We start from the raw sequence: 13126 nt of genomic DNA on the forward strand, positions 1-13126 counted from the left end.
TTAATTGTGCCTCCATTTCGGAGATTTATCTTGATAATTTGCTTGATCAGACTAGGGGGATAATTTGAAAATACTGGCTGGTGCAGATGAGCCTAACTTTATTAAAACTCTGTGGAAAACTTCGTGCCATCACTCAACAAATCACATATCTCTGATTCACCAACTACCATCACAAGCCCTGTTCAGACTGTCATAATAACAGTATAACTACTACCTGTATTATTCTTATTCAACAACAACCATCACAAGCCCTGTTCAGACTGTCATAATAACAGTATAAATTAATTATTCTGGATGTCATATAGGCCTATATATTAATAGAAGAAGGATGAAAGAATTTCAAGGCTGCAAAGTCGTCTGAATGTAGTATTGTAAATATCATGCAACTGGAACTGGGCAGGGCTTGCTGTAAAGGGGCCCTCGTGAGAAGTCAGCTTTCATATTAAATTACCTCTGTTTTAATTGATTGTAATGAAACTTTACTTTTTATGACCCTCTTTACATTTATTTCTTTACTCTGTGCTCCTTCATATACATGTAGACCAAAATATAGCCCATCCCCCAAACAATATTTTTAAACCAAACACATCTTTTTTTTCTTCGTTCTAATGATATTTCTCTTTTTAATGTTTTAATACAACTTTTGTAGAAGAAATGCTCTGGTCTAAACCATCTTATACTCCCCATAACAAACCCTGATTCACTTTAGTATTATCTAACCTACATCTCTCTTCTCATCTCAACCTGATCATTGTTTGTTATTTAGTTTTGTTGTTCTTGTTGCCCTCGTTGTTTACATTTCCGGTGACATGATGAAAGCCTGATGGTTGATATCCATCTACAGGCTGGTAGTTGGTGGTAGCTGTAGTTGCATGGTTGGGCAGATCACCCTTAAAGGGGAAGTTCATCCTTTCATTAAGTTTGTTTTAGTAAAAGCAGAGAAACAAAGGAAAATCTGTCACATACTTTTGAATAAGAGTTATGGATTTTGACAGTTTGAATTTTAAAAAAATTCAATTTCAAAGAAAATTGAAATTAAGTTTAGGCCCTACTTGTGCAATATAACATCAGACACATTTCATACTCAATTGTATGAGAAAAAATATTTCCTGTCATGATCAACTGAAATTTTGAATAGTATTTGTTTAACAATAAAAAAAATTAACCATTGAGTCCTCTGTGATATGAGTCCTCTGTGATAATGGAATTGCCAATACTTTTACCTATTGCAAATTATTCAAGAACTTCCTTATTGTCATATCTAAAAAAAATTATAAAAATTTAGATTAAATAGTGAGTGAGCAATATTATCAGCTTTCTTGTTTGCACATTGACCCGGGTGTGCATGTTCTGTTTTGTGAAAAAAAAGGTGAAAAGTCATAACTTTCCTATTTTACATCTGATTTCGATTAAATTTTCAGCATTAAATCCTGTGGGTTGGAAAAGACCTTTAAAGCAATGATATCCATGTAATTTTTATCAACAATGTTCTTAATTTTCTTAATGTTCATTAATCACAATAATGAAAGTGATACTACACGACCAAGACAATCATATTTTTATGTTTTCTGATAAAAAAACGCACCTAGCTTCATAGATATCTCGGTCTTAATCAGATCTAACCACTTCAATGTGGAATAGAAAATATTCCTTCCTTTTTTATACGTCCGTCCTACGGGACGTATTATGGTATCGCGCTTGATGTCTGTCTTTCCGTCTGTCTGTCCGTCCGTCCGTCAACTTTTCCTTGTAAACGCAATAACTTCAGTTTAACTTAACCTAAGCTCATATAATTTGGTGTGTATGATACTAGCATGGATCCCAGGAGGTCAGAGGGTCAAAGGTGAAGTCACCACTTTCCACTTTTCTTGCTTGGCCAATAACTCAATTTCCCGCGATACAGCCGGGTGTATTATGTGTTCGCCTTTATAGCGACACTCTTGTTGTCTTATATCCTCCCAGTCTCATTTGTTAGCTCTTCGAAAGTTTTCTTTCCATCAGTTCTAGATGGCGAAGTTCAAAATATGTCAACAGGTGAGTGTCTCAGGTGTACCAATATCCAAAGGTGAGCGCAAGAAGAACCAGTCTGTTGGGACAATGTCTGTCAAGCAAGACAAGGTTCAGACAGGACATGATGAACAATGAGAGTCATAGAAAGATGATGAAGGGACAGGGAGGTAGGATTAGAGACTTTGGGTGGTAAAGGTTTAGATAGATAGATAGATAGATAAATGGGTAGGTAGGTAGATTGATAGATAGATAGATAGATAGATAGATAAATGGGTAGGTAGGTAGATTGATAGATAGATATAGACATATTGAGAAGAGATACTGTCGATAGATGGAGGAGAGAAGGAAAACTAGATATATAACAGCAGACAACAATATTTTTGGAAAAACATAGAGCGAAAGTGAGAGAGAGCGAGCAAGAGGTTTTTTTTGGGGGGGGGGGGGGGTGGGGGAGATAAAGAAAAAGAGAGAGATAGTCTAAGAGCAGGGGATATGGAGATAAGGTTGTTTAAATGGGCTTCAAATGGCTTCCTTCCTTCCTGTTTCAAAGTTAGTCACTAATAAATCAAGTGCAGACAATCTCATCATATTTGATCTTGCACCTACATATGTGTGATTATTATCTATACAAGCCATCTGAGGAGAATAGTTATTAAATCATAGAGCCTTGCATTACACATGTGTTGGGGTTTCGGAGGCGGCCCCACACCCTTGATGAAAAAGCCGCCTTGAAATTGTTTTAAACCTGACTGTTACACATTTCTTGGGTCTACAAATTTGCTGGCCTCCTGTTACCTAATGATGTGCTTGTGCTTATGATTATTTTTTTGGGTGGAAGTAAATTTATATTTCTCTACTTTTCTCTTTTTTTTACCTTCTCTTCTATTGCCTATGCATTCTTTGTTTTTACTCTTTCTTTCATCTTCCCCTCCATTACTTTTGTATTTCTGTGTTTTTCTCTTTATTTCTTATCATACACTCCATCCATAACAGTTTTAGGACATGTACACATGTACTCAGTCATATGTAAAATAATATAACAAAGTACTGGAACAGTGTAAGACATTACATACATTTTAAGTGGGAGACTTAAGTTGAAGTTTCCATTTCATGTTCTTACCTCACTTAACTTCCCGTTGTCTCCAATCCTATGAGACACAAATTAAATAAGCAACAATGTTGTTTTCTGACCCAAATATGATCTTGGCAAGACGCAGGCATGAAATTTTACCTGTCTGTGTCTGGGATGACACAACTCCAGCCCAGTTTTCAATAAAGTACTCCTTGTCTTTGAAAGACAAGTCCACCCCAACAAAAAGTTGATTTGAATAAAAAGAGAAAAATCCAACAAGCATGACACTGAAAATTTCATCAAAACTGGGTATAAAATAAGAAAGTTATGACATTTTAAAGTCTGGCTTAATAAAAAAAAAACAGTTATATGTACATCCTGGTCAGTATGCGAATGAGGGAACTGGTGACTCACTCACTCTTTCTTTTGTATTTTATTACAGGAAATATGAAATACATGTATTCTAATTGTCATATGAAACAAAGTTTAATTCCTCCCTGAACATGTGGTATTGCCATCGTTTTTGGTTCAGTTAATTTGATCCATATTGTCAAATCTGTAAAAAATGAAATATTGTACATTTCAAACAAAAGAAATAGTGAGTGAAGGTTCTCATAGATTCTCTCATTTGAGTATCACTCAGTTGTGCACATCGAATGTCTTGTGGAAAACAAGTGAAAATTCAAAATATCATAACTTACTTGATTTACATCAGATTTTGATGAAATTTTTCACTGTTATGCTTCTTTGATGATTCTCTATTGATCCAAATCAACATTTTTTGGGGGTGGACTTGACCATTGAAACAGATCTTGTCTGTGCATACATGTACATCCCATTTAAGATGAATCATAAAGTAATAGGTGCATACTATTTGACGATGATAGCTAAGCTTTGTGTTACAGACCCCTGATATGGTTGGATTGATAAACCAAGAAAAAAAGAAAAAGAAAGATGAGATGTCTTGTCACATCATATCAGCCTATGGCATTCTTCCTTGACAGGTCCTTGTCTAGAGCTCTAGGATGTAGGAATCTTTACTGCAGTAGCCCAGGAAATTGATTGGAAATCCCTTGTAAATGTATTCAACTTTGTGTATTTATTTGACATGCATGCATGCATTTAACTCCTTGGAGAAAAGTATTGAACATGCTCAAAAACTTCATTGCAGAACGATGTGACACCACAGGGCCTTAATATATGCATTTCAGGCAATCTTGTAAACCTTAAACTTTTGCCAAATCATTCATCATCCCGCTCACAAGAGGAAGAGAGTTCTTCAATTCCATTTTCCTTTTTAGACACATATCTTACCAAAAGAAAAAGAGATTGTTTTATGGAATTCATAAACAATTATTGTCTCAGCAATTTCCTGTATTTCTAGGGTCTTCCTTACTTGAGGAAGGTAGGTTTACCGAAATGTCTGAGTGGCAAATAAGAGAATTTCCTTAGTCATTGCTATGATTTATGATTGGTCAGATGTACGTGTAGATGATGAAAGGGATTCATGTTGCTTTTTAAAGGCTTAAATGGAATCACGGTGGTCTCGAGAAGAGTTATCACTGACTTTGGCAATTCATATTTTAAATGTTTAAGAATACATGTATATTGAAATTGTAAAGATGATTGAAGTTTGAAAAATAGATGCTGTACATGTACTTCAAAAAGATTGTCAATAAATTGAGCAAGATGACTCATACAAACTTTAGAACAACATTTTGTTCAGTGAAGACCCCCCCCCAGAATCAAATTAGCATAACTTTTGTTGACCAAAAGCTACTTATATTGAGCAAGAAGTTTGCCAATTTAGTCTCATAAGCTAGAATCACGAACAGAAATAAAAAATGGTTTGTACTCTGTATTGTAAAGACATGCTACCATGCATCATTATGCAATTTGACCATGGTGTATTTGGATGCATGCGATACCTGTCTGATCTTGAAGTATATAATAGGGTTTTTGCTGGGAAAGGAGTCCATATTCTGTGTGTGTGTGTTCACATTTTTGGATTATGTCATGATGATAGAGTAAGTCATGATGATAGAGTAAATGAATTGCCCTCATTTCCACACTTTTATAAATTCTTGTAAATTAATCTTGATATTAACATCATTAATTTCCTATTTTGTTTATTTACCAGGTACAGCAAACTGGCGATCACCCTCCAACATGTTGTAACTTCCCTGTGGCTGTTTCAAGAGATAGTATGTTCGTCTTCTCAGGGCAGAGTGGAGCCAAGATCACCAATGACCTCTATCAGTTTCATTTCAAGGAAAGAAGGTATCTATAACAATGATAATAATAATAATATGCAGTGTGTCCCATAGAAAAGGAAACCGGGATTCCAACATCATTTTTTCTTCAAAAGCAAATTGATTATGATATATCATTTACATCATCATACATTTCAATTATTCCTCTACATTTTGATGTTTTAATATGTGACGAACACTTCAAGCATTAATAAGCAAGACAAGTTTGAAATTTTGATTTGAAGATCAGGTTGCGCGGAAAAATTGGACAAGATTGGTTCGCGATACGACAACCGAGCTTATTCGACGATTGGCTCATTAGCATTTCTTTTGTATTCTTTGTTAAGTCTCTCTCACTGATCCCTAAAATGAGAGTGGATTCAGATTAACGAGTGAGTTTCTGTTCAAATTGTTTCTGACAGGCCTCAATATTTATTGTTTGCAATCTGCCATGTGTGAATTATTTGCTAAGCTGTTTGTCTCAAATTAAAGATGAGATTCCACTCTTACCATAAATATCAAATTCATAGCAAAAACATGTTCAATAAATGTGAAATCTATCTCTGAAAACAGGGTTCTATTTTGTGGGACTCACTGTATAGCTTTGTTTCATCTGTCTACCAGTGTGGAATTCAAATATTTCTTTGGTATAAATGTTCTGTCTAGCAAAGTAGTTGATTCCTTTAAAGAATCTGAAAGTACAGTCAGACTAATAAAATTTGCTTCAATAACAATTGTACGATGTCACCTTATGACCACAATATGCAACTGTTTCTCTCCTAAGTTCTTGTTTAAAATGGCGGAATATACTATCAAGCCACCGTAGCGCAAATGTTAGCGCTTAATCGCTAATATGAGATGGCTTATGAAGACCATTGTTGCATGCGCATTTTGCTCATTAGACTGACTTGGAACCAATAAGAATTGTTCTTTCATATTAGAGTTTAATCGCTAACCTTGGTGTTACGGGACCCATATTACATCTTGAAGGGACCAATTTTATGAATTCACCTTATGGCCCGTATTCTGAAATCAGTTTTAACTTAGACCACGGTCTAACTCTGGACTAAAATTATGGGGAGCTAAAAATTCAAAAATTCTGTTTATGCTGTATATTTCTTATTTACTATTTTGTTTCCTTATACTTCAAAATACTTTAGATATCATTCACAGACAATTATGGACAATATGAGGGTCAAATGAGTTAATAAATTGGATGTGTACTGTTAGGGATTTGTGCCCCAATTGGCTCTCCATAGTTAAACCACAAAAACAAGGTTTAATATAAACCCGAGTTCAAAATACAGGCCGATGACTACAATGTGCAATTTTTCCTCTCCTCATTTTTATTTAAGATGGAGGAAGATACCATCAGATCACATATTGAAGGGAACTCCGCCCCCTCCTCAGCGTCGCTATGGTCACATCATGGTGTCACATGACAGACATCTCTACGTTTTTGGTGGAGCAGCAGACAACACGCTACCAAACGAGTTGCACTGGTACGTGTGCAAAATGTCATCTGGCTATAACAGTAATGTAGAAATGAAATAGAATTTGTGATATAGTTTGTTGAGGTCTAAATTCATCATCTGTAATCTGCAAATTGGCAACGATTATATATTTTACCACTCTTTCATAGTTTGAGTTAATATAACGTTGAGGAAACAAAAAATGCATTAAAACTGCTCTGTGAATGCAGAATTAGCCATTAGATGATATTTGCTGCATTGCCAATGTCAAGACTTTATCTCAATCATCACTTTTCTCTTTTCTTGATTATACAGCTATGATATAGATGATGGGACATGGAGTGTTATTAAACCATCTTCTGATAGTCAGGTGAGTTCCTTTCAGCTTGCATCAGTTACATTTACCGACTTACTATGAGGACTATTTGTCTATGCATTGACCACCTCTCGAAACTTAAATAGTTCCAAAAGAAACTGATCAAACAAGGGCACTGCATTAATTTCACTCCGTCAAAATGAACAATATTTTTTATACAGGCTACCTTCACTAATCTTTACTAAGCACATGTCAATAATTAAGAGATTGGTTCAATCACAGAGAGACTACAGCCCCTCACATCAATTGGTTTCTGAATCCAAAGTCCCAAATAACAAAAGAAATGAGGTGGAATTAAAAAAAAACTTCCTAGTTTATTACTCATGTCCTTCACATGCATGTTTAAGTATTGGCTCAGTCACAAAGAAGCTATAGGAAATTTAACCTCAAAATTTTGAATTACTGGACAATCACAGTCACACACAGATCCACGGGGGATGTCCTGCTAAGCAGACCATTTGTCCATGTATTGACCACCGTTTTATAAGGAGCCTTTATCCACGTTTCTGTAAGGACCATTTGTCGATATATTGTCCATCTTCTTTTTTTACCACCTTCTTTCAGGACCATTTGTCCATTTATTGACCACTTTTCTATTAGGTCCATTTGTCCATGTATTGACTATCTTTCTATAAGGACCATTTGTCCATGTTTTGACCACCTTTCTATGAGGACCGTATTTGGGACATAAAGCTTTAATGTCTTTAATGTCCAAAAATGCGCCTTTGAATGTCTTTGACAGATATATGGCACTATACAAATGCTGGGCATCTTCATCATCATCATCTTAGATTTGTTTGTTCTTCATTGGAGCCACAGGTATTAAAATGAAACTCTGCTTCTTGTATTATCTGAATACAATTCTCTGTTAAAAATTTTTTTGTCTGTGTTTGATAGTTTAACAAAATTGTGCAAATAAACTTGAATTAATCCAGTGCCCGTCAGGCCGACTTTTCCATGCTGCCTGTGTGATAGGGGATGCCATGCTGATCTTTGGAGGGACCGTGGATAACAACATCCGCAGTGCCGAGATGTACCGCTTCCAGTTCTCATCCTACCCACAATGCACCCTGAAAGATGATTTTGGAAAACTCCTCATCAATCGACAGTTTACCGATGTGGAATTCATTGTTGGAGAGGTGAAACCAGCATATCATTTCATTCTCTTGCAGGGAATCTCTGTCTTCCAAAATTGATTATTTGGGTAATATTTGTATACTCTTGATAATGGTGAAGATAATGAGAAAACTTACTCTTTATTCTATTTCTAGAATAAAAACACAAAGTAAGTATGGTGTGAGATTTGTCAGTGCAAGGGGGGGGGGGTGTGAAATTGCCACTAAGGTAAAATTTTGTGTATTTCCAAGAAAATGTTTCATTAACATCACCTGTCTTTGCTATATAAGGGGGATGTTTCACAAAGATTTTAAGTGCATCTTAGAGTCGCACTTAAATCCCCAGTAAAAGGCATCACCACATTTATCAAACTCATGCTACGAGGAATCGCACTATGTTGTATTAATCATGCACGTTACATATCATGTGTGCATCAGCATTTAAGAATGATTCTAAGGGTGCGTTTATGCGCCACTTTTTTACCCTAGAATCATGATCTGAATCATGATTCTGCAGAATCACAATTGCGTTTAGTCAAAAGTGAAAATAAACGTCTTTCAAATCACAAACATGAAACACGGAAAAAGGGGCGTTTGGAAAGACGTTTCTGTAGAATCACGAACGAAAAATGTCGTATAAACGCAATCGTGATTTGAATCATGATTCTATGACATCACTGTGTCGGGCTACTTTAGGTTTGACTCTTGCCAAGCTCAAAACGCGCTATGCTCAGTGTATTTATACAATATGATATGCATGCATTTATTGTCACATGCATTTAACTGTGTTGGGCATCGCATCGTCCACTTCTTTTCATCTTTTTTTTGGTCATGTCTTCAACTTCGATTGTTGTTGAGTTAACAAGTGTCAATATGAATTTGGATCTACGCTAAAATTTACATCCGAACACAATTTTCGATAAACCGACAAGAAGAATAATAAGTAAACAAATTGTGGTATAATAGACTGAATTCGGAAGGTACAGGATTGATTATTCGAGAGCCAAAACACGTGCGAAAAAAGTTGACCTAACTTCCTCTGTCAAACTGCGCACTGTGATGCGCACTGGATCGGTCCGAATCCGAGGAAAAACAGCTTTAAAGTGAAGGTCGTCTGAACGCTGATTCTGTGGTATTGTGATTCATGTTTGTGTTTTGAATCATGATTCAAATCATGATTCTGGCTTGAGGTCGCATAAACGCAGCCCAATTCATACTTAACTCTTTGTGAAACGCCCTCCAAGATAGCTTTCTATATCGGAGGGACGATGATCAGGGGGGCGTTTCATGAAAGGACTTGTCGGACGTTTTATCCGACAAGTCCCGTTTTAGCCGATAGTTACCATAGGAACAGTGCCTCTCAGCCAATTAAAATCATGGAAAGATGTCAGATCTGACAACTTGTCGGATGAAAATATTGATGAAACGCTCCCCTGATTAGATATTAGGGTCATGAGGTTAAAGGTCATATAGATATCGTGTTCTCACAAAAACTGAAGAATGATTCAAGTGGAACAACTTTAAACATTGCTCATGCATGCATATGTTAATGATGATGATCTGATTAGATATGGGGGTCACAAGGGTCAGAGATTAATAGGTCACAGAGGTCATTATTTGAAAATTTAGACTATATTCTTGATCCGGATATGGCGGCGGCATGAATTTTTACAGTGTGCAGTCGAAAATCCATCTGGTTAAACATTTTTTTTTTGTTTACACTGCAATGCATTGAAATGTGCAACTGTGTATTTTTTGTCTGTTGTCAGAGTGCTGTAGTGATCCCTGCTCATGCAGCAATTATAGCCGCTAGATGTCAGCATCTGAGGGTGAAAATAGAACAAGCCAAAGAGAGGCAGCTTAATGTCGACCAAAGTAATGAACAGGTAAGCGCCCTTTACAAAACTTTTCTAGTGGTTAGAGCATTGGGCTCGTACCCGTAAGGTTATGAGTTCAAATCCCTGCTCTGCCATTGTTTCCACTTGGATGGATAGACCCAAAAGTAATATCTGTCCTCTACATTATGTAAAGTCAGCGACTATGCCTGATTAACATAGACCTAAAATGTTTTCTATGTAAGTGGATATATACCAGCTTGTCCTGCCGAGTTCCTACAGGAGTTGCCATAAACAGAAACAGAAACTTCTCTATTTACCCTTACATCTATTCCCATCCTATCTCCTCTCTTTTCTTCTTATAGCTGATTCTTTGTACCTGAATGTTTTCAAAATATATTATCCTACATCTTTCATGCTATCAGGGAGGGGACATAATTTACATTTTAGGTATGAATATTTCTTCAAAGAATATAAAAGACCATTTTATATGTCCAGTTAAGATTTGATAAGGTTGGATACCATTGGATCAGTTCTAGACTATCAGTGACCCCTGCCTGCTCCCTCCCTCTCTTTCCTCTTGGATGACATTTTTATATTCTTGTTTAATACCCTTTCCTTCTCTTTTTCTCTGTGTTTCTTCCTTACTCGTCCCTCCTTTCCCTCTCTCCCCTTTCTCTTTCTCTCTTTCCCTCCACCCCTCTTTCTTACCTGTCTTTCTTCTTCCTCTCTTTCCCTGGCCTACTCTCTTTCTCTCTCTCCCTCTCTCTCCTCTGTCTCTCCCCCTCTCTCCGTTTCTACCTCCCTTTCTCCCCATCTAGAACCCACCGGACCAAGAGGGTGATGAATCCACCAATGGTGCTACAAGTTCTAAAAAGAATATCCCCTGTATAGCCCAGGTACATGTGATAGATGCCAGACCAGAGGCATTTGAGGTCTTGTTGTGGTTTCTCTACACAGACAAGGTTGACAGCAAACTTCAAGGTTTCGATGATCGGAACACAGATTTTCTTTTGCTGCTTATGGATGTCTATCGCCTATCTAAGCAGGTAGGTGACGATGCGTTAATCTGTAATTTTAATGAGTTTAACAGAGGTCTCTTTCTTCTTCTTTTGTGCAGCTCTAGGCAAATAAAGCCTTATGGAGATATGGTATATCAAAGCTCAACATTCAATTTCTGAATCTCAGGTTAAATGCCATTTGATATTGAATACTTTTTGATGAAAATTGATATTTTGTCAAAATTCAAGAGTAAATGGTCAGATCATTTCATTTCTTTCTTCCTTGAAACTTGTGTATAAAATATATCAATCAATTATATATTGGCAAGTTTATGTACAGTGTACACGTTTCACAGGAATAATAAGATCCAATTTACAGCTTCAAATTAGACTATTTAGGATAAAGGGCATTTTGAGAAAGGGCACATTTCTTAATTACAGCACAAAAATTGGAAATTGAAAATGGCACCAACCCTCCAAGGCAAATGAGAGGGGCATTGTGGCACGTAAACATAGCATCCATAACCATGACCTTTTGTGGCCTTGTATTATCAGAATATATATATGAACTGTAAACAAAAAATAAAAAATGTCCTATATTTCAATGTCAGATTAAATACTACTGCTTTATTGTATAAGAGAGAAAAGGTTAATTGAGAGATACATACTTATGTGAAATCTGTAGACCGCCCCAGGGTGACCCCAAAAGTGGTCTTAAGCAGGTGATCTTATGAAGATGTATAATACATTGAGTAAAAATTATTAAAGGGGAAACCAAACCTATAGTCCTACACTACAGATGGTCACTAAAGCCAGATTGACTGTTGTGTGTACTATCCATGGAATGACACCATGCCCTGTTTTGTTTCTCACAGTTTTCTCTTCGCAAGTTGGAGTACATGTGTGTCCATTACCTCTGGGTTTCAATCGGTCACTGCAACGTTCTTCAGGTGCTGCAGTACTCGGACAGGTTACAGCTTGATTTCATCAAAGAGTTCTGCCTTAACTTTGTTGTGAAGGAGAGCAACTACAATGGCATCGTGATGAGCAAGGAGTTTGAGCAGTTAGCTCAACCCCTCATGGTGGAAGTCGTGAGAAGGAGACAGCTTGCGGCAGGAAGACCGTACCAACACGATAAGATGCCACAATTTGACAAAGATTGTAAGTACTCCTCTTATTATTTTTTAAGATTGTGTCAATGTCCTTCTATCTGATGTCACCCAGGGTTAACAGGTTTTCAGTTTCAAACTATCAGTATCCAAATTGTGGTTTGGAGCATTAGAACATTGAATTTCCCTTTAAGATGGTCCTTATAAACTTGAGTTGTAGTGCTGTTTTGTTCATGACATAGATGTATGACCAGATTTTGATTAGAGTCTCTCACTGTTTTGATGATTATGGCAAGCCCTTTGTCCATTATTGAATGTAATCGTGGCTGGTACTTCTGAGTCACATGGCCGCTGGAGAATTCCTCCCGTAGACTTTGTACACATGACTCTGGCTGAGGCTGAGGCCAAGTCTGGCAAACTGTGGCCTTAAGGCCTTCCCCAACCACATTCCTGCCAGCATCTGCTGCAAATTGGTGGCAAAGGTCATAAGAGGGTTAAATTGTTTTATTTAAGTGTTGTTTTCAGGCATAAGACTTATTTTGCACCCTAACTGATAATATATTGGATGAATTTCAAACACTTTTCGGTGTGGGTAGATGACACTAAAATACAAATTAAGTTCAAATTATGAGATCCAATGTCAGATTTGTTTCCACACAACGTCAGTGGGTCATACCAAGCCAATTTGTACCCGACTTTCTCAGAATTTGTTCATCAGTGATACTTAAGAAATTTTGCATGTGTCCCCGAATGTGCAACCCTGAAATTCTATATGTGCTGCCATCAAACTTCCATTTCATCAATGTCAGGATGCTAATTGTTGCCCATTTTTCGGTCTCAGCAAATCTGAACCTACCACAGCCATCCTTTTTTGCTAATAAAAA

General features: G+C 36.8%; 1 protein-coding gene across 1 annotated transcript in view; it reads left to right on the plus strand.

Annotated features, from left to right (window-relative positions):
* Positions 1 to 13126, plus strand: part of LOC129254446 (leucine-zipper-like transcriptional regulator 1) — a 35933-nt gene that overhangs the window by 17146 nt on the left and 5661 nt on the right. The window contains exons 8-14 of the mRNA XM_064115082.1: positions 5223 to 5362; positions 6690 to 6836; positions 7122 to 7176; positions 8118 to 8321; positions 10067 to 10183; positions 10954 to 11181; positions 12009 to 12294. Of these exons, the coding sequence (XP_063971152.1) occupies positions 5223 to 5362; positions 6690 to 6836; positions 7122 to 7176; positions 8118 to 8321; positions 10067 to 10183; positions 10954 to 11181; positions 12009 to 12294 (1177 nt within the window). The remainder of the gene's footprint in view (positions 1 to 5222; positions 5363 to 6689; positions 6837 to 7121; positions 7177 to 8117; positions 8322 to 10066; positions 10184 to 10953; positions 11182 to 12008; positions 12295 to 13126) is intronic.

The sequence above is a fragment of the Lytechinus pictus genome, chromosome 2, assembly GCF_037042905.1.
Source record: "Lytechinus pictus isolate F3 Inbred chromosome 2, Lp3.0, whole genome shotgun sequence".
Lineage (NCBI taxonomy): Eukaryota > Metazoa > Echinodermata > Echinoidea > Temnopleuroida > Toxopneustidae > Lytechinus > Lytechinus pictus.